The 21,975-nt window shown below is 37.3% G+C and overlaps 1 protein-coding gene across 4 annotated transcripts in view; it reads right to left on the bottom strand.

Moving 5' to 3' along the window:
* Nucleotides 1–384: 384 nt before the first annotated feature.
* Nucleotides 385–21,975, bottom strand: part of LOC148951532 (uncharacterized) — a 92,511-nt gene continuing 70,920 nt past the window's right edge. For 2 of the 4 annotated variants that reach the window (XM_089090318.1, XM_089090320.1), the window contains exon 5: nt 385–1,169. In XM_089090318.1, coding sequence (XP_088946444.1) covers nt 1,053–1,169 — 117 coding nt within the window. In that variant the 3' untranslated portion in view covers nt 385–1,052. The remainder of the gene's footprint in view (nt 1,170–21,975) is intronic. The other 2 variants (XM_089090319.1, XM_089090321.1) reach the window with 2 other exon arrangements.

A 21,975-nucleotide genomic window follows, 5' to 3' on the forward strand; every position in this document is an offset into this window, starting at 1 on the left:
TCCTTCGTGCATTTAAACCTAAATAAAAACTTTAACCATTAATAAATGAATAGCAGATTAAATAGCTCCTCTATCTGATGTTTGAAACTCATTTTCTAATAATGGTTGCTCCCGTAAATCCAGACTCCTTTCAGATTTTCGAACTTACATAATTTTATGTCTTCCTGATTTTACTTAGTCACCCCTCGACATCAACTAGATTTTACTCCTCTAGTTTCAACAAGTCAAATGGTTTAAAGCGTAAGCACCTTTTGAAAGCTTAAATTATATATATATATATATATATATATATATATATATATATATATATATATATATATATATATATATATATATATATATATATATATATATATATATATATATATATATATATTACACTGTCTTCTACACTGTATTACAAGAGTTGTGAACAAAATCGTAATGTTCTTCAATAATAAAATAAATAATAATAATAAAAAACTTAATATTACAAATGTGCTAAAACTAAACAATGTACAAAGCGGGAGTTAGATTTTCAAACATAATTTCGGTATTGATCTAAAGGCAGCTGTGTGAGCTCGGCGAGTAGGTCACGGGCCCACTAAGATATATTTCAGTTCAATATCAATGCGCACGCAAAATTTCAGCTCCATCAGACCACAGAAAGTATGTGAAATTCTTACTACAAGACCTGCTGCTTACACTTCTTTTATCTACAGAGGCCAACTTAAATAAAGTGTTTGAAAATGAGACTTTATAGGGGCCGCTAAATTCTTACCATCAGAACAGCTACCAGAATGTGGACTGAGCAATATTGATCAAACTTGACGAAAAGTAAGTGAACAATACCCTAGTTACATCTTTGGGAAAACAAAACATGATCTGAGACTTCCTTCTCGGCAGCAAAAATCAAAAGCAAAAAGTGCAAAGGCATACACTTCAAATAGCAAACTCTCACAATTTTCCTTTTCTTGCCCAATCCCTCTTCTTTCACGATATCACAAGAATCATAAGCAAATTCAAGTTGTTTTTCAAACATATTTTTTTTCGAAAATTATCACACTATATTGTCATTTTCTGGAAGAATTTTTTAATTCATCATCAGTCCATCCTCGTTTTGCCAAGTCGAATTTATTTCTAAGACCTTCAGCTCTTCCAGGTAAGTCACTATATAATTTCATTTTCTGCTGAAAAAAAAGACCAGAGTAGAAAATTGATTTTTGAAAACACTTTCAGCAATATTTGTCAAAACTACACATGATTAAATAAAAGACTGCTGTCAATTGAACTAAAATTAATCCTCGATCGATACAACTTATCAATCTTGAATACCAAACCTTACTTAAAAGCATCAAAAACGTTCAGAACGAAACCTATCTTTTGTATCACTTTTGTATTTCGGAATAAGTTCCAGATTTTGGCGAAGAATCTGGCATCCCATTTCTAGCTAAAATCATCTGAAAAACTGTTTCACTGAGCGGTGGAAGACAGGCACTTTAAAAGGGTGGGGATTTACTAAACGGATTTACAGGGATTTAGAGAGGATTTACAGAGATTTACAGAAGAATTGTCTAAGAATAGTTTTAAAAACTCGTTTGACTGACTGTACATAAAAAAAGTTTTACGAAGAAATGTTTCAATCTCAATTTCTAAGGTTTATAATGAAAGAAAGGTTAAGAACCCAATTCAAGTCTTCTAGATGAAGGATGACATGTTGCCAAACATTGTGCTTTAGTGGATATTCATATGGAGCAAAAATAGCAATTCGTCCAAAAAGTATGGGTAACTTGTAAGATTGGAAACTGGGCCTAGTGTCGACAAAAAAACAAAAAAAACATCAACACCATCAAGCGTCTGACGGCACTTGGCATTTTTTCAAGCTCTGTTATCATTTTTCTGTCAGGAACTGAGATCAGATACTTATTACTACTCAAATTTTACCAATTGTCTGGGGGGGGGTCCATAATAGAAACTAGGGCACCCTCGCCCGGGGCCATAAATACAGGTGGAGGAGGAAGAAGACCCTTCAAATGTACACTCAAGAGGGCACATCGGCGTGTACAGAAGTCCCGTGAGTTACAAGCCTCCCAGTAATGGGTTAAATTGCAAGGTGAAGCAGAACACCGTTCTGGGAGGATCCCTTATAGGAGGACAACTGCGGCAGGTCGTAAGATCCAGATCTATGGACAACGGCCTCTACAAAGAGCTGCATTGACCCTTTCAGAGTACCTGCAAGACTGGGGACCTTGCGGTCAACTCTATCCCCACTTGACAAGTGGCGCCCCTCGAAGAAGTATAGCCTTGTAAACGACAAAGCATTCGCAAGGTATTCTGATTAATGGATAATTTTTCTGCGTTTGGTCTGTTTTGACGATCGTTTTTGGGCTGAAAAACCTCTCCCTAGCTAATTTATCTACTATGGGCTGTCTCCCCGTAGAAGCATAATATTTGTAGGTATAAATATATAATCAGTCGGAGGTAATAGGCTTGAGACTGTCTGTGCAGGATTTCGACTCTTGTTGATGGAAGAGCATCGCCAGTGTTGAAAACCATGTTGTGACCAAGATGGGCCAAGGATTGCACAAAGCCTCCATTCATACTGGAGGTCCCAGGGTCTTCTTGCTGTCCAGTTCTAAGCCGGCTTAAGCGCACCGGTGTAGACTGGAGAAGATATGTGATCCCCGTCCTGCACTGGTATCTGGGATCTTTGCTTCTCCTCAGGCCAAAATAATTTCAATAATCTAATAAACATGAACATTGGAACTTGGAATGCTACGACGTTAAAAAATGACTATCGCATTATTCGTAGGCTATGAACATTTTCACTGACGAATTCAGACGATTCGAACTGGACGTATTATGAGTTTCAGAAACTCATATCCCAGGGGTAGGAAGCATGAAATTAGGTGATATAGAATTTGTTTACTCAGGCACGAAGGATGGGGTACATAGACATGGAGTAGGGCTCATGATGAATAAGGAAGCTGCTAATTCTTGTTTAGGCTGGGAAGGTATTAATAATAGAATAGCCTACTAATTGCTCATTTTATGACTAAAAAGTTCAGTGTATCAGTTATAGCAGTATATACCCATGTAGAAACGGCTGACGAAGATACTAGTGACTTAGATGAATTTTACTTACAGTTACAGGAGCAAATAGACAGGGTCCCAGGCAGAAATATGATGCTTTTACTAGGAGATTTTAACGCCCAGGTCGGTAGAAATAGAGATAGATGGTATCCTGGCCTGGGTAAATGTGGTGTAGGAAAAGAAAACAGTAATGGCTACGGACTTGGACAATTTTAGTTTTAACAATCTAGTTATAACCAATACGGTGTTTGGTCATAAAATAGTCCATAAGTTAACATGGTATTTACGTGATGGTAAGACAGCTAACCTTATTAGTTATGTTATAGTAAACCGAAGACTGGCACGATCAATACAAGATCCTATGGTATATAGGAGTATTGTTATTGATATCACAGGCAGCGCGATTGCGCTGCCTAAGTAAAGAACGATGTTGGCACAATGTATTATTTTTTTTCCATACTAGGGCACTTCGCATCGAAGGAGTTGTCGTAGGAACTTCGAAAAGGGCTCATTCGATTGGAACTTGGAGTGGCTAGTGCTCTTTTTAATAGTCGAAAGTGACTGGAGGGCAACTAGCCAGCCCCCCCCCCCCGCCCATCATTCCCCCAAACACATCCAATCAAAATTACGAGATAGCCATTTTGTTCAGCGTAGTTGATTTCCAGATAGAAAATTATGATTTTGAGGAGGAAACTTTCCCACAACCTTCTGGGCAAGGGTTTTAAGTTATGCCCTGGGGGCATATAAGAACGATGTTGGCACAAAGTATTGTTTATTATTTTTTTCCTTTAGAGCAGGGCACTTCGTGTCTAAGCAGTTGTCATTATATCATTAGAATAGGTCTGTTTAACTAGACTTTAACGTATCTATCGTTCTTTTCAATAGTTGGTAGTGTTCAGTAGACGACTAACACCCAATACGCGCGCACTTTACCCCAAAACACATCTCATCAAAATTTTTAGGCAGCCATTTTGTTCGGTGTAGCTGATCCCTGGATAGCAATGATGTTTTTCATGAGACACTCCCCCACAGTCTTCAGGGCAAGGGTTATAAGTTATGCCCTGGATGCTTATAAGGTTTCTATTGAAATCTTCGTTATAGATACTTGAAAAAGGGCTCATTCTATCGGAAACTCAAAGGGCTAATGCCCAGTCTTATAGTCGAAAGTGATTTGACGGCAACTAACCCCTTTCTAACGCCCACCTTTTCCTCAAACACATCCAATCAAAATTTTTAGATAGCCGTTTTATTCAACGTAGTTGAAAGTTCTGGAAATTAGGTATTTAAGGATGAGAACCCCTCCCCCAGCCCCCGCGGCAAGCGTTGTAAGTTATGCCCTGGGGCATATAAGGTTTTTATTGAAAGCGTTGTCGTAGAAACTTCAAAAGGGCTCATTCAATTGGAAATTGAAAGGGCTAGTGCCCTTTTTAATAATTGAAAGTGATTGAAGAGCGACTAACGCCCCTCTCACCATTTTTCCAAACACATCTAATCAAAATATTGAGATATCCATTTTGTTCAACGTAGTTGAAAGTTCTTAAAACTAGGTCTTTTAGGATGATAACCCCCTCAGAGTCCTCAGTGCAAGGGTTGAAGTTATGCCCTGGGGGCACATAAAGTTTATATAGAAAGTTGTTGTAGAAATTTCAAAAAGGGCTCATTTGATTGGAAATTGAAATTGCCCTTTTTAATAGTCGAAAGTGAGTGGAGAGTAATTAACCCCCCTCTTACGCCCACCATTTCCCTAAAAACATTCAATCAAAGTTTAGAGATAGCTGTTTTGTTGAACGTAGTTGAAAGTTCCGGAAATTATGTATTTAAGGATGACAAACCCCCCAGAGCCCGAAGGGCAAAGGTTGTAGGTTATGCCAAGGGGTATATAAGTTTTTTTTAGATAGAGTTGTCGTAAAACTTCAAAAGGGGGCTCATTCAATTGGAAATTGAGAGGGCTAGTGCCCTTTTTAATAGTCGAAAGGGAGTAGAGGGTAACTAACTCCCTCTCACGCCCACCGTTCCTCCAAACACATCCAATCAAAATTTTCAGATAGCCATATTGTTCAACGTAGTAGCAAGTTCTGGAAATTAAGTCTTTGAAAATGACACCCCCAGCCCTCAGGGCGAGGGTTGTAAGTTATACCCTGGGGCATATAAGTTTTTTATTGAAAGTGTTGTTGTAGAAACTTCAAAAGAGCTCATATGATTGGAAATTTAAAGGGCTAGGTCCATTTTTAATAGTTGAAAGTCATTGGAGAGTGACTACCGCCCCTCTCACGCCCATCATTTCCCCAAGCACATCAAATCAAAATTGTGTGTTTAACGTAGTTGAAAGTTCTGGAAATTAGGTCTTAGAGGATGACAACCACCCTAACAGCCCTTAGGGTAAGGGTTGTAATTTATGTCCTGGGGGCATATAAAGTGTTTATAGTAAACGTTGTCGTTTCAAAAAGGGTTCATTCGATTGGAAATCGAAAGGCCTTAAGATTAAGATGTTTAAAAACTACATGTTGCCTTAAGATTAAATCAAAATGCACTGTGTTAATGCCAATTCCCAATAAGGCATCTCAGCAGTATCCCAAGAAGACTGAGGGTATTAAGTTCAAACTTTCGGGACTACTTCTGCTCTTAAAATTTAACCAAATCAAAATAGCGTAAGTGTATCCAAGGTATCAAAGAAAGTTAACAGATTTTTTTGCGAATGGTATCAAATTTTCCATTTCAAGTCAACTAGAGGAGGTATGAAACTAAATTAAACCCTAATATTTATATCCAGATTTTTAGAAGGGTATATGTTGTTAAAAAACTGATGAAAAATTTTATCCAGCATACAAATAGTAGGCCTAACTATAAAGTTTAATGGAAAACGAAAATACTTAAACTATTATTTTAGATTTCTCTGAAAATGCTATGTTAATATAAAATAAACAGAAATTAATTAAAAAAACTTTTTCCATAAAACAAGTTTGTCAAAGAAAAGTAAAGAGCTCCAATAGACCAATAATGAGCAAAAATAGAATAAAATAATCTATCAAGCGTAAAAATACCACAAATGAGCATAGATAAATAAACGAAACCTAAAACGAAAAGAAATTACAATAAATAATCGAGTCAAACTCAAAACGAGCAGAGATTAACATGAGTAGGGCTCAAAACCCATATGCCTTCCCAAGGCCAGAATATAATTTACACTTTGCTGAAAAAAATACAAATAAATTTGCATTGTCAGTTTTACATACACATACTGATGTTTAGTAATCAAAATGTTAATATTATTTGATTTACTAAAGTCATAAAAGTAAAAATGTTGTTATAAAAAATATTTATTAAAGTTATAAAAGTAAAATATTGTACTGGCATGTTAATAAATTAAGAGGGAGTATTTAATCAGGACTTGTCCCTCTTAAAGATAGGAACGGGACCACAGTTAGTGATAAGGAAAGAGTTAAAGAGAGAGGGTCAGAACATTTTGAGAATGTCCTAAACCGAGACAGAGGTGCAGGAAAAGATGTAGAGGAAAATGAAAACATTTGTGATACCTTGGAGGGGAAGGAAGATTTGCTTTTTGACGAAGAATTAGCGACAGTACTAAAAGGATTAAAAAAATATAAGGCTCCAGGTGCTGATAGTGTGGTAAATGAGTTTCTTAAATATGGTGGCTATGAGGTTATAAATACTTTACTGAAGATTATGAATATGATTTTTGAAAAAGGGGAAGTACCTAACGATTTTAGGAAACCCTTAATTAAATCACTGTATAAAAAAGGATAAGAGTGAGTGTGGTAATTATCGAGTCATTAGTCTGGCCTCTGTAGGTAGCAAATTACTTAGTAATTTGATACTTTTTAGAATGAGAGATGCTGTAGACAAAGTTTAAAGAGAAGAACAGTGCGGTTTTAGGAAAGGCAGAGGATGTGTCGACCAAATTTTCACTCTTAGGTTCATATTTGAGAAGAACCTGAGTTGTCAAACACCTTTGGTCCTCAGTTTTATAGATTATGAGCAAGCGTTTGATTCTGTTGATAGAAGAGCTTTATAAAAGGTCTTATCCTTGTATGGTATACCAGACAAATACATTAAAGTGATTAGTGCGATGTACGAGATTAACACTGCTGTGGTTAAGGTAGGAAGTGAGGTTAGCAGTTGGTTTTGTATTAAATCCCGAGTTAAGCAGGGTTGTGTTCTATTCCTCTTTATATGGATCATTTTGATAGACTTCGTCTTAAGAAGCAGAGGAAAGGCAATGGGAGGCCATGCAATCAAATAGGGAGAAAAAATCTCCTGGACTTAGATTATGCTGATGATTTAAGCATCCTAGATGAAAATATGAGCAAAATGAATGAAATTTTAGAGGTTTTGCGAGTTCAGGTTGCTAGAATACGGTGAAAATTAATGTTAAGAAGACTAAGTCACTAAGACTAGGAATAAGTGAAGATAAAAAGGTGACGTTGGGTAACGAAAAGATTGATCAGGTGGGCAGCTTCATTTACCTAGGTAGTATTATTAGTTCAGACGGTGGGAGCAGTGAAGATTTTAAAAGTAGAATAGCCAAGGCTCAGGGTGTTTTTTCAGGGTTAAAAAAAAGTTTGCAAGAATAGGAAGATAAGTCTGCAAACCAAGATTAGAACATTAGAAGCCACAGTGATGACAGTGGTCAAATATGGCTCTGAAGCATGTGCGCTCCAAAAAACGGATGAAGGTTTTGATAGATGTTTTCCAGAGTAATTGCCTACGGATTATTCTTGGTACACGGCTGACTGACCGTATTTCAAACAATATATTGTACAAAAAATGTGGTTCAATCCCGCTTTCTAGGGCTGTAATGAAAGAAAGGTTGAGATGGCTAGGGCACGTTGTGCGGATGAAGGAAGACAGATAGCCGAAGATAGTCCTTTCCGGCCAACCGTCTAGGGCTAGACGGAAAGCAAGTCGTCCGCGGTTGGGGTAGGAGAATGTCATAAAGAAAGATTTAAAGAAAATGGCAACTTCCTGAGAGGATGTAAAAGGGGAAGCTTTCAGTAGATTGGGATGGAGGAGGAGCGTGCGTAGCTGTGTTGGCCTCAGGCGGCCTGGTGCTGTGGTGAGTTATTAGTAGTAGCAGTAATAAAGTAAGTGTTCTTATTATTACTATGCCAAGTATTATTAAAATACCAAGTGTCGCCAAATGCTAGATGACGTTGATAGTTTTTTTTTGCCGACACTAGCGCCAATTCCAACTCTTATAAGTTACCCATACTCTTTGAGTTCGTCCTTGAATGGAATTAAATAATAAAAAAAAAAAAAGTTTTTTATCTGAAAGTAAGGAGCGGCATTAAAACTTAAAACGAACAGACATTATTCCGCATATGAAAGGGGCTATCCCCTCCTCAACGCCCCACTCTTTACGCTAAAGTTTTGTATTGTTTTTAAAAATAAAGTTGTGAGACAGAGTCAAATTTTAGCGTAAAAAGCGAGGCGTCGAGGAGGGAATAGCCCCTTTCATATACGGAATAATTTCTGTTCCTTTAAGTTTTAATGCCGCTCCTCACTTTCAGTTAAAAAACCTGATTTTTTTATATTTAATTTCTGACCTTTTTTGAATTAATGCAGCTTTTGATTTTGGCTCACCGTATATAAATAATTAAAAAAAAATTCCATATTAATTTTACTTTATTTTGGCTAAATGGCTTTCTCTAAAGTTGTTTAATTTTATTTACGAACGTTTTTATTAGTAATAAATATACGTAACTTACGACTTCACTTACGTAACGAACTTCTATATTCGTATATTTCTATTACGTATACCTCGCTCTTTACGCTAAAGTTCAAATTTTTACCCGATTCTTTAAGAATGACCTCTTAATCACAAAGACCGTTAATTAGAGTAAATAACTTTTATGAAATTACTAAGAAAAATTTAGCGTAAAGAGCAATGTATTAACTAGGGTACGAACTCAATCATATATGTAATTGTTTCTGTCCGTTTTAATTTTTAATGTTGAAAAATCTTCAGTCGAAAACTTTTTTATTTAATTTCTGATCGTTTTTTTTTAAATAATACTGGGAAATTCGGCACTCCCTTCATAGCAATGTCCTTTCCCCCATGAAAACTTCCTCCATGGAAATATCCTTCCACGTAACCCCCGAACCACCCACCCCCACTACCAGAAATAAATCTCCCCTAAAAACGTCTGTATAGTTCCTAATAAACCAAAACTATATGTAAACATTGGGCAAAATTCATAACTTGCAGCCCTTCCCCCGGGGACTGTGGGGGATTAAGTTATTCTCAAGACACAGTAGCTGAACAAAATGGCTATCTCAAAATTTTGATCGAGTGACAAATTTGGGAAATAAATAAGCGTGGGACCTAGTTGCCCTCCATTTTTTTGGGTCACTTAAAAGGGCACTAGAACTTTCAATTTCCGTTTAAATGACCCCTCTCCCGATATTCTATGACCTCTTGATCGATACGATAACCCCTGAGAAGTAAAAAAATAAAAAAATAACAAATAAAAACGCACCCATGATCTTTCTTCTGGCAAGAAACACAAAGTTCCTTATTTTTGCATATAGGAGCTTGAAACCTCTAATGACTTATAGGGGGTGTTTCCCCCTTTTTTCGAAAATAAGGCAAATTTTCTCAGGCGCGTAATATTTGATGGGTAAGACTAAACTTGAAGAAACTTATAAATTTGAAATCAACATAAACATCTGATTTTTTTGGTGTATCTATTGGTACGAAAATTTCGGTTTTTAGCTTCGATTGTCTGCCTGTTATTTCAAGCAAATTAATCTAGGCATTTTAATCAATTAATCATTTGTCCAATAAGAGAGTCATACTTACTCCCGCCATTTAAACATTTGCCTCTCAATTACTTGGACTATCTGTCTTGGCTTTTCTCTTTCTATCTACAACTAGCCATGTCTTGATGCAACCTATTGCAAAATACTTGATAGTACGGGCGCCAATAGAAAAAAAGATGCTTATTTTCAGGTCGTCATGACACATCTGTTTCACGCAATTCGAAAGCAGTTTCTAGTCGTATCGAACACGCTGCTTACGATAATGCCCGGGAATAGAAAGCTCAAAGGGGTTCTTGACCCTTAGAAATGACCTGAAAGATTAGGAAAAAACTATCTCGAGAGTTTTGTTTACATTTCAAGTTTGTAGCGCTATCTGTTTAAGGCTTATGCGACGCGTGCAGTTTAAAGAAGAAAAAGAAATAATGATAAACAAATAAAGTTTAAAACTTATTACAGAAAATTATTATTGGGAATAATCATTATATTTTGATAGAGTATTAAATTACGAAGAAAAAAGTATTATTACTCCTTAGCTATCTCATTGAAAGCAACTATTATCAGGTTCAGAAGCCTGTATATCAGTCTTAGGCTATTTCTTTTCTTAAATAGGAAATTATCAGTCCTTTTTCTTTTCTTAATTCCTTTCTTTTTAACAATAGGCAGAGCTATAGATGAGTTTTTTTCTATCTTGTAAAATTGCAGTTAGGTAGGAAAATGAGATTATCAGGAATGAATTAAGGGTGTAATATAGGCTAGACTATACCCTTGGGAGTTTTTTTAAGAGACAGGCAATGTAGGCTAAATTTGACAGAAATTATCTACCTTAGTTTTGGCTGTTTAGCTTATTGATTTATTTGTGTCTAAGTTTTGAAAGCACAATTTTTATTGTGACTACAGAATTTGAAGTTATATCAAGGATCAAGCAAGGCTCAAAATGCTCTTTTAGTGCCTTTTTTGAGATGTGAATCTAAATTACTTTTATAACATTAAAAATTACTTATAGTCTTTATACCTCAGTGTCCTCTGGGGAGAAAAAGTGATGGGGCTAGTAGGCTACTTCAAAAAACCTTCCCATGACATTGTTGAGGCTTTGGATCTGTTTCTTCAAGTTTTATTTGTCTAGTTCAACTAGGCTACTTACCCAAATAGTTAAAAACTCTTAATCTATAATTTTACCCAATATTGTAATAATCATACAGTTTCCTTCCATTTTTAAGTCATTTTCCACCCTTTTGATACTGTTTTGGTCTTGATTCTATCAATGATTTGGGTCTGATCACATATTTTAATTTGGAGCATCACACATACAGGAAGTAAAGTAAGACTATCAGCATTTGGATTGCTCATCACTGTTTCAACAGTGCACTATAGAATCTCTATTATACCACATAGAATGTAGATTGTTAACCATTAGATTTGTCTAAAATTTCTTTAGAGGCTTTTGATTAGCTTGAATCATTTTAACTATACATAACACTAACCATTTCAGATGTACTTCTAATCAAAAGTAGATCCAATTGAGTCTGCAGTTATATTATTACAATCTAAGATTGCATTTTATAGTATATTTTTCTGTTTAATTTTATTTCTAAATTAAATTCTTTATAAAGTAAATCCTTGCAATATCAGGTAAGGTACAAAAGATTTATTCTGCTCTAACAGTATTGTAACTTTGGTGTTCTTTCAAAAGGATGGATTAACTAGCTTCAATAAGCCTGAAGCTAATGCACTGTCCAAAGCATACAGTATTTCAACCAAAATTATAGATCGATAGATAGATAGTTTATTTTAGCCCACCAATAAAACAAAAACATGGCGGAGTAAGAGAAAAAAAAAACATTACTTCAAAAATAATCCATTAGATTATATATACTATATACATTAACAACTCGTACATGACGTGCAACAGAAGGAAATCGTAAAGGTACTCCAGTGCACCTTTTCTAGCATTGGTTTCATGCAGTACCGCAACTTCACGAGGCTCTGGAATAAGATACTTGTCCAAGAGAAATGTCCATCTCGCTATCTACTGAAACAGTTGGTTCTGGTGCATCCCGTTTCGTTGAGTTGAAAACCAGAAAAACAGTTTTCTTACCATTAACTTGCAGACCAATAGCTCTATAGCCAGATACAAGCTTATCTAAATTATCCTGCAATAGACTCAGAGAAAAACTCAACATAAGTAAATCATCGGCATAGCTTATTAGACTCAGATCACAAAGATCAAGGCTAAGCCCACCAGAGATTTATTGTGTAACCTTAGAAGTCAAAGTGTTAAATAATATCGGACTTAGAACTGAGCCTTGTCGAAGCCCTCTATTTAGTTTAACTGGCGCACTAAGTCTTTCAAGGCCGAGTTTTACTCTTAAATAGCTATTAGAGTACCAACAGGATAGCATAGTTAATATATGGGTGTTCACGTCAGCATCAAGCAGGTCTGGAAAACAGCAGACTGGATGACTGAGTCAAATGCAGCAGAACTATCGACACTACATACATACACGGACAACCCGAGTAGTTCAGCCTTAGCAAGAATACACTTTAGAAGTCTATGGGCAAAAGCACAGCTGAGATATTTTCGAAATCCAAACTGTCTGTGGTCTATAACACATTTCGATACAATTTCGCTAAGAACCAATCTTTCCAACACTTTGCTCAGCGTACTTGAGACAGTAATAGGCCTAGAGCCTCCACACTCATTCGCGTTTTTTCCTTTCTTGAGGATATTTGTAACAATCCCAGTACAGAACGAGTTAGGCACGGTCGCACTATCTATACACATCTGAAAGAGTAGTTGCAGATGCTGAAGAAAAAGCCGGGAACCATTGCGTAGATGATTACCACTAACACTATCAAGACCGGTAGCCTTGTTACCCTTTAACTGGCTAACAGCACTTGAAACATTATTTTTAGAAACCACAAAATAATTTCTCTGTTTCAGAAGCGAACCAAGACGTGATTTTAACGATTCATCATATTCATTTTCCAAAGGGATATTTTTTGACCCGAAAACCTTCGAATAATGTTCTAACCACTGTTCTTCAGGTACTGTGGCACAATGCTTTGGCTGCACTCTACTACTTGAAAACTTTTTCCACATAATTTGCGGGTCGCGGATAGCCTCTTTCGAAGCAGTTTCTGCTTCCTCCACTTTAAGCTCATCCACACATGCTTTGTATTCTCTTTTTGTTTTACGAAAGAGATTGAAAACAGTACCTGACCTAGGCTTGCCGGATTCGCGCCACACTGAATACCACATCTTAGACCTCCTTTTAGCATGATTCACGTAAGGATGGTCGCTCCATCCCCTTTTCCTAGTACCTTTCTTAATAACTGCACCAGGTAAAGATGCAGACTCAGAAGCTTTTGGTGCGTGGGTGATTTCAGCACAATATGTGTTGAGTGCAATTTTGTCATCACACCCATTGACCAGAAGCTGAAATGGAACTTTTTTTTTGCCCAAAATTTCGTCACACGTCGACTGATACAGATCAATATTAATCTTTTTCCACTCGCGTCTTTCTATGTAACCTCGATTTCTTGGTTTCACTGCGCGACTAAAAGGAACACAGAGCTTGAGACCGAGATGGTCACTTGCTGTATGCTCTGAATCCACCTGTATAGGCGAGGGGATAGTGAAGTTTGAAAAGACGTGATCAATATTGCTTGTGCTTCCTGAGTTGTGAATGAACGTAAAGTTTTGATCTTTAGTGTAAAGAGTACATTCACTCGGAATGCATGTCATAAGAACGTCTTGTAACTTTCCTTTCAAGAGAGGGTCACACTGGAAGTCACCGCAGACTAAAATCCGCGAATTCCCCAGTTTAGGGAGCAGTCTTCCGAGTCGACCGCAAGCCTCGGCATACCGTTTTTCACTGAGATCCGTGTTCATGTTAGTTGGTAGTTAGACACTGACCAGCGTGAAAGCACTGGGGCCAGGGAACTCGACTGCTAGGTAGAAATCGCACGACTCAAGTTTACGACAGTCGATACTGTCGTCAACGAATATCGCAAGTCCGCCACTAGCGCGGCCCCTTGCACTGGAGCGCTTAACCTCATGAATGTGCACAGATTTAGCAGGAATTGAATGAATAAACCCAAAGTTATCGGTAGTTAACAAGTGTTCTTGAACGCAAACAATGTTATGTGCTATGCACAAGTTCTTGACATAGTCCAGTTTGGCAGCATTATGGCCGTAAACATTGCGGCAAAATATAGATAGTTCGTTCATTTTCGGGTTTGAGGATAAGCTTTCTGTATTGCTCGTCTGACTGCTGGGCACTGCAAACTAAAGCTAGGGTGACCATTATTAGGTTCCGGGCACAAAGCGCATTTCACTGTTTGAGAACGGCAGGAGCTCTCTCTACTGTTCTCATGGGAACCAGCACATCTGGAACAACGCATGGTACTGGTGCAGTCTTTAGCAAGATGATCAAATGACTGACACTTGAAACACTGCTTGGGAATTTGTCTGAATGGCAAGACTTTGATGTGAGTATAACCAATGAATAACCCACATTTGATTGCTGCATTTCGGGAGTCGGCGTCACTAAAGGTAAGATTGACTGTCTCAGATTGTCCAAACCGCTTGGCACTGACTAGCTTGGGATTAACAGAGACAACATCATCTTCTGTTGTGGCAAGAGGCACGAACTTAGCGATCGCAAAGAACTTTTCCTCACGAAAAGAAGCACTTATGTCAGTGAAGGACTTCAGGGAGTTGGCGGTGAAGCTGCCGAATTGAGGCTTTTCATGTAAGCAACCAGACCGGACTTGGTCTGCTGTATATGATACATACCTCCATCACTATCATGTCTTTCAATAAACAGCTTCTGCTTGGAACAGGAGTCAATTTCTGTGGTGGGTACATTGGTGATGAAAACCCGATGTAAAGCTTTCACAGGCTGTGGGAGGGTGGCCAAACACCCTGGGATGGAAGCACAGATTTGCACTGTTCCATAACACTGTCAATCTTATCCGTGCATTCGTTAACTTTCACACACAAGGTTGTAAAAGTGTCTTGTGGAATTTTCGGTACTTAAGATAATTTCCAAATGGTGAACCGTGTCTTAAACTCAGTTACAGAGCTCAATAGTTTCACAGTATCATACATATCACTGGCTAGCGTTTCTCTCGAAGCTTGACTACGCCATTCTTTCACATACTGCTCACCAAAACTGTCTGCTATCTCGTTCAGTTTTTCATGGTTTTCTCGAAGAATCTCCCTCGTAAAAAATTTCACAGCTGTAATCACGGCTGCATCTTTCGTTACGCTATCTTGATATCGCAACGCCGTTTCTATAAAGTTCAATACCGGCGCATAAACATAACTGTAGTCAGTCATGCTGACGTGCCGTAACTATTCCACAATCAGTCCTTCAGCAAGCACAAGTCGTTATCCGTAGGGCAGGTTAATAATTATCCAAAAATGTCTATTTCAAGTGCACGTGCCGAGCGCTGAATAAAAACAAACAAAATGAAAGAACCTAGGAACAAGGGAAGTGTAAGGACCCCCTCAACTGTTCCCCTCAATTTACGGGTAACTTAATACCGGCGGGTACAATACGTCGCTTGCGGGAGGTTCCTTCCACTCTTCTGGTCGTTCCCAGTACGCTTCTTAACAATAAGGAATCAAAAATGGCACTATAGGAAATTGAAACTATAGATGGCGTGCCAATCTACCCGAGAAAAAAGATGGCGCTGGTGAAAACACCCAGTGAAAAGGGCTTATTCTAACAATTGGAGAAGGTCATACAAACACTACTTGACAAAAAATCTATCTTTAGAGGGTAAACAACAACAGGAAAAGACCTTAAAATAATTCAGAAACTTTTTCCAAGTTACCAGCAAAGATGCAAACTCAGACACAATAGCATTGAATATACTATAGATGGCAGTGGTGGTGGCAGTGCCTATTGTGTCAGCAAACTAAAAGTGGTCCTTTACATAAATTCATATACATTTCATGCGTTATTTCCTTCTTATCATCAAATTGCTCTTGAATATTTTGTTATAGAACATTGCAAAAAATTTATAAAAAAAAGCTTCATTTCTCTGAAACAGGCCTGGTCCAGCACAGCGTGCTACCATAAATTATATTCTTGCAAATGTTACCTTATAGTTTTCCTAAAAAAGTAAAATCATATTATAATAAACACTTCTCTGGTTAATATTTGCAATTTCTTAGTAATACCAGAGATTTACTGTAAAGCAAGAATATTGTATTGGGGTTACAGTGCATATGTTACAAGAATGAATAGATCAAGATTAAGTGTTTGATTCACTTATTTGCTTCCACAAGAGAAGCAAATTCTGATGAAATCTTGTTTAATTCTTTATTGTGATGTTTGTCTTAAGATTAATCTAGTGGTGTCACCTTATGGTCACTTGTTACCATGTTATTCTGCAGGTTGTGAGCTTACTATGGTAACTTACCATGGTAGGTGTATTGGAACTCAGCCTACGAAGTAAACATACCATTTGATTCAAAAATCAATACTCTATCCAATTATAATAATCATATCTGTTTTGAGCTTTTTTCATAAATCTGTAAAATCTTATTCAAAACTTTTCTTTTTTAAACAAAAATTGATTTCTGTCAAGTGGCACTACATGGTAAAAAAAAGGGGCTTAGTTTCCTGAAAAGTGGCAAGAATGTATGAATCTAGCATTACAAAATATCTTTTTCTGTTACATTCTTCTCTCTTCATATATTGTGACCTTACAATATCATTAACAGGAAAATATTTAAACTACTCCAGTAGTATTGAAACAGGATTTATTTCAGAAGAATGGATCAACTTTCTTCAAAAAGCCTGAAGCTGGTGCAGAGTCCAAAGAATGCAGTATTTAAACCAGAATCATGCCTATTGTGTCAGGAAATGCAAAGTGCTCCTTTACATAAAGTTACAGACATTCAACGTGTGATTTCCTTCTTGGCATCAAACTGTTCATGTACATTTGGCTACAGGGCATTGAGAAAAAGTTTTACAAAGCCTAACTTTTCTAAAACAGACTTGTTCTGGCACATAGTATGCCGCCAGAAATTCTATTCCTGCAAAAGTCATCAGGAGTCTTCTAACCAAACTCAATCACAGTGTTTGTCAACTAAAAGGTGGCAAACACTGTGTAGAGACAGTAACTCACATGAAGGGAACTTTGAATACAAGTCGTGCTGTCTTTTTTGTGGCTTAAAAGGCAGCACAAAAAAGAAAATGAATGTAAAGCAGATAACAACTCAAGAAAGGACGAATTCAGAAGCAGGTAGAAAGACTGAAAGATTTGGAACCTCAATTGTGGATGAGGTGTAAAGATGCTCCATTAGTGAGACTTGAGGCTAAGTACCATCAAAAGTGCATGGTGCTCTTCATGAAAAGACAGACTGAAAAAGATAATCATAATCTATCATTGTTATTTAAATATCCCTCAGCAATGGTACTAACTCTAAAAGCCTTAGGTTACGGTCGGAACAGAAGTCAAGACTCCTGTGTCAAGAATCGGTCGGTAGCAACAGAAGTCGAGACATTCCTGTGTCAAGAATTGGCTATTTGCCTATCATACCCAGCCCTCCATCAAATCCAGATGTAATTGCAGCTGCCCTGGAGAAGCTTAAGTGCACTTCTGCTGCTCTAAGTATGAGTCATACAATAGTTACTTGTGACCTTCAAATTTACGAAATAGTGCTAGCCCTGAAATCGAAAGACTATATCTAGTCTATATCTAGATCTATATCCAATAACGATTATAAATGATTTTTCAATAAACTAATTACGACAGTTTATTCAATTTTCATTTTTTTTTTTTTTTTAATCACTAACTTGCTTACATTTTTGCTCAGTTACGTTGAGTTGCAGCTAAAAGGACCAAAATGTATTGGGCTGCAAGTGAAATTCACTAGATAGTACTATTTAATATTTCAGGTCATTTTAAGGGTCAAGCACCCCTAAAGAGGTACCTATTCCCAGGTATAATTGTAATCAGCGGGCTTGATATGACTAGAAACTGCTGTCAGATTGCGTGAAACAGATGTGTCATGGAGGTGTTACATTTTTAGGTCTTGGCACCTGGACTATGATAACTTCAATTCAAAATCAACGGAATTGAAGTTTCGGAAACAATCTGAATTGAAAATCAAAGTATTTTGCAGTAGGTTGCATCAAGACATGGCTAATCATAGAAAGAAAAAGCCAAGACAGATAGTCCAAGTAATTTCAAGGCAAATGTTTAAATGGCTGCACGGGTAAATGGCGGGAATAAGTATGAATCTCTTATTGGACAAATACTTGGAAAGGCACGCCAGCCTGTCTAGAGTCCCAGGCAGGTTGACCAAGAATTTAAAATTGACACAGGACCGTTAGATTGCCTGGAATGAGAGGCAAACAAGGCACGCCCGCCTATGGTCTTCAGAAGGTTGGCCAAGAATTTAGAATTGAAACAGGGACATTAATTTGCTTGAAATAACAGGCAAACAATCGTTTAAAGCCATCTTCATCTTCCAAATAGTACCTATTCATTGCCTAAGCTCAGTCCCGCATTCTGAGAAAAAAATGCATATTATGCCGATTCCAGATATACAAGTTTCATTAAGTTTAGTGTTACCCATCAAAGGCTACGAGCCTGAGAAAATTTGCCTTAACCGGGTTGCAGCAGTAGCTAGCAGCCTAGTAAGAGACGATCACATCCCTAAAAAAAAAACCTACAATAACTCATAACCAGGGGCGTGGTTTGGAGGTGGCAAGGGGGAAAGTTGCCCCCCCCCCGCCAATAATGTGGAGAAAAAGTATTATACATCTCATGCCCTTTGACTATCCAGATATGGACCCCTCTTTCCCTCCCCCCCCCCCCACCGAATAAAAATACTGGATATTCGCCCCTGCCCATGGCTCCTAAAAATACAGTCAGATAAAAACAAAAATTAAACTATTAGAGCCGCCTTGTCCGAAACCCCTATTTAGGAAACTTACTGTTCCTTGGCTTGAACAACAAGGGGAATGTATTGGCTTGTAAATCAAGAAAAGTGGCTGCAACCACGATATTCTGCATATACGGCATCTTTCTTTCCCTCCTCAGATAGCTAGGCAGTGGAACATCCTCGAGAGTTGTTCAATGGCTCATTTCAAAGAAAATTTATGTGGTTAAAAACCTTTTGTTATTAAAAAAAATGATTTTAAAATAATTTATAATAAATTTAGTTAGGAAAAGCTTCACAGAGGTACACTCCGATTTGATAACAGCATCGTCATTTCATCTTCGTTGCTCTTTTGGGATGAACATGACCGTATTAAAGGCTCGTTTCGGTTATATTGGATTAGACAAAATTATTGTCTCATAATTTCAAACTTAATGGTTACTGAAAAAATTGGCCGGGTAGCAACGGTCGTTCTTTGACGTAGTCTTTAAATGGCTAGACTACCAAGAAAGCATTTGGCCAATCACTGCAGAAGAGCAAAGCCCCATCAGGTGCAATAATAACTTCATACAAATTAACTGCATTTTTTCATGTAGTCTCTTTTTCCGATATACTTCTAAATTTGGTCCTTTTTAAAAATAAAATCCTGATTCCGTGGTCTGACCTGCGACAAGCGTGCCGTGCCCTGATATAGCCGACATTTTCCCACAATGATCGCAGATAGTAGAACTACTTAGTGTTTGGATGCTCAGCTTGAGGTGGTAAAGCTCTTAAAGGGGTTTAAAGCTAGTTTGGGTGCAACAGTTCTAAGGTTCAAGAGTTTTTATATTTATTAGAAAAGACTGAATCCGAAATTAATAACTACCTTAAAAAAGGAAAAATAACTCAACTGTGAAAATAGTCAAAAATGTTTTAAGACTAACACGAACGAGAGATTTAATAATATAAAATATGTTATTTTCTCGAAAAAACATCTTTTTCTGAATTTCCACCACCATGACCAACTTCTACAGATGTGCTTAATGGAGCTTATATTACACAACAGGAAGTTTTCCAATCTAATTTATAGTCTTGAGTTCATAAGCTATATGGACCGTAAACGTATGCCTCACGTGGCTAGACGCAGTTGTGATTTGGTATAAACGTCACGTATGTGTTCACTTACCATAGGTGTTAATGAAGCAAACAAATCAAAATAATATAAGGCAACACATTTTGTCATTACATCTCAGGTAAGCATTCTACGTGCTCCCCTCCCCCTAATCATAAAAAAGCCACGGCATATACCTAGCAGAAGTTGAAATTGACGAAGAATACACATGGCGATGACCAGTCAATTTGGGTAACAATAAGTTACACACTGGTGTCCATTCTATACTAAATTTAGGAGCACCCCTCTCCCAATTCTTTTCAAAGCGTAATTACGGAGGGCGGAGGAGGGTGTCAGCAAGGTTTCCACCACAACCAAATAAAAATCACCAGTTTTTCACCAAGAAAATTACCAGAAATCACCAGATTTTCCCCAAGAAAATCACCAGAAATCACCAGTATTTCACAAAAATCACCAAAAAAAAACACCAGAAATCGGTGGTCAATAATGACAAGCTTTACACCAAAAAGACGCATTGGGCACCCTGAGCCAAGACCTTATGTTTTTCAAAGGCCGTTAACTGCTCAAGAAGGAAGAGAATTTATACGTAAACCCAGAATTCCAGGTAAAGACTGAAATTGTTACCTAAAATCCTGTTACTGGACATAAAGAGCCTTTTTATTTATTTAACTACTATTATACTTTTCTTTGTCTTTACTTTGCAAAATCTTTTCTTTTTTCTAGGTTTCCATTGAAAGGAATAACCCCAATAATCCTCTTTTGCCCTCAAATCAAATTTGATTTGCTTATAAGCGTTTTTAATCCCCCAGCCATAGTTGGTATCCTTAGTGGTAAACTTTAGCTCTGAAAAAGACGACTCAAATGGTGTCAATTTCTTATATATTCATTTTACTTCCGGAAAATTGTCGTGGGTCAAGTCTAAGCTGAAATATCAGACAAGCGGTGATAAATCTTATTTTCCTGGTTCCTTAGACGAGAGCCCCTTCAGACTGCGCCCTCTGGTTTGTTGAGACTGTTAAGTCCCTTGAAAAAGACCTAGCCTAGGCTGCTGAAGCTATATTCAAAGGGAGGAGATCAATTTCTAATTGTAAAAACAAAAGTTGTAAGTTTTTCGTCATTTTCAAAAAAGGGGGAATACACCTCTTAAAAATCGAAGAATCTTAATGAAAATCACACCGTCAAATTCAGCATATCAGAGAGCTTTATTGTAGAGGTTTCACCCTACTATATGCAAAAATGTGGAATTTTCTATTATTTTGCCATAGAAAAAAAAAATCACGGATGCGTGTTTGCTTGTTTTTTGTTTTTTTTTGGTTTGTTTTCCCCAAGGGTGATCGTATCGACCCAGTGCTCCTATATTATTGGGAGAGGGATCATTTGAACGGAAACTAAAGTTCTAGTGCCATTTTTAAGTGACCAAAAAGATTGGAGGACAACTAGGACCTCTCTCCCTCCCCCACCCCCTTTTTTCATCAAAACCATCCCATCAAAATTTTGACATAGCCATTTTATTCGTCACAGTTGAAAGGACCAATAACTATGCCTTTGGATATAACATGACCCTCCATAGCCCCAGGGTGAAAGGTCCTTAGGTTATAAAATTACCCATTGCTTACGCATAGTATATGTTAATGGGAAGTATGCATACATTTTCGGCTGGAGAGGGGGGGGGGTCCATGGGGAGGGAAGTTTCTAGGGAGTAAAATTTTCAGGGGGACATTTTACAGTGAGAGAATATGCCATAATTCCTACACAAAATTCTTTTTATATGTCTTGCTTCTCCTTTCCGTCTCAATTTTACGCTTGGAGATGTTAAGGCTAATTGTACGGGGTAAGTTTTCACCTTGATTGAATTGTCTAGAGGATATTTCCGCGGGGAGGGGGATCTCTCCGTGGAGGAGTAGCCAGATTTCCTGATATTATTTAAAAAACGATCAAAAATTATATATATAAAAAAACAGTTTTTCCAACTGAAAGTAAGGAGCAACATTAAAACTTAAAATGAAAAGAAATTATTACGTATATGAAGAAAATTTCCCTCTCCTCAACACCTTACTCTTTATGTTAGTTTAAATTTTGCCTCAATTCTTTAAGAACGACTCAT

Source organism: Artemia sp. Qi Xiang Cuo, chromosome 6 (genome assembly GCF_049724085.1).
Source record: "Artemia sp. Qi Xiang Cuo chromosome 6, ASM4972408v1, whole genome shotgun sequence".
Classification (NCBI taxonomy): domain Eukaryota; kingdom Metazoa; phylum Arthropoda; class Branchiopoda; order Anostraca; family Artemiidae; genus Artemia; species Artemia sp. Qi Xiang Cuo.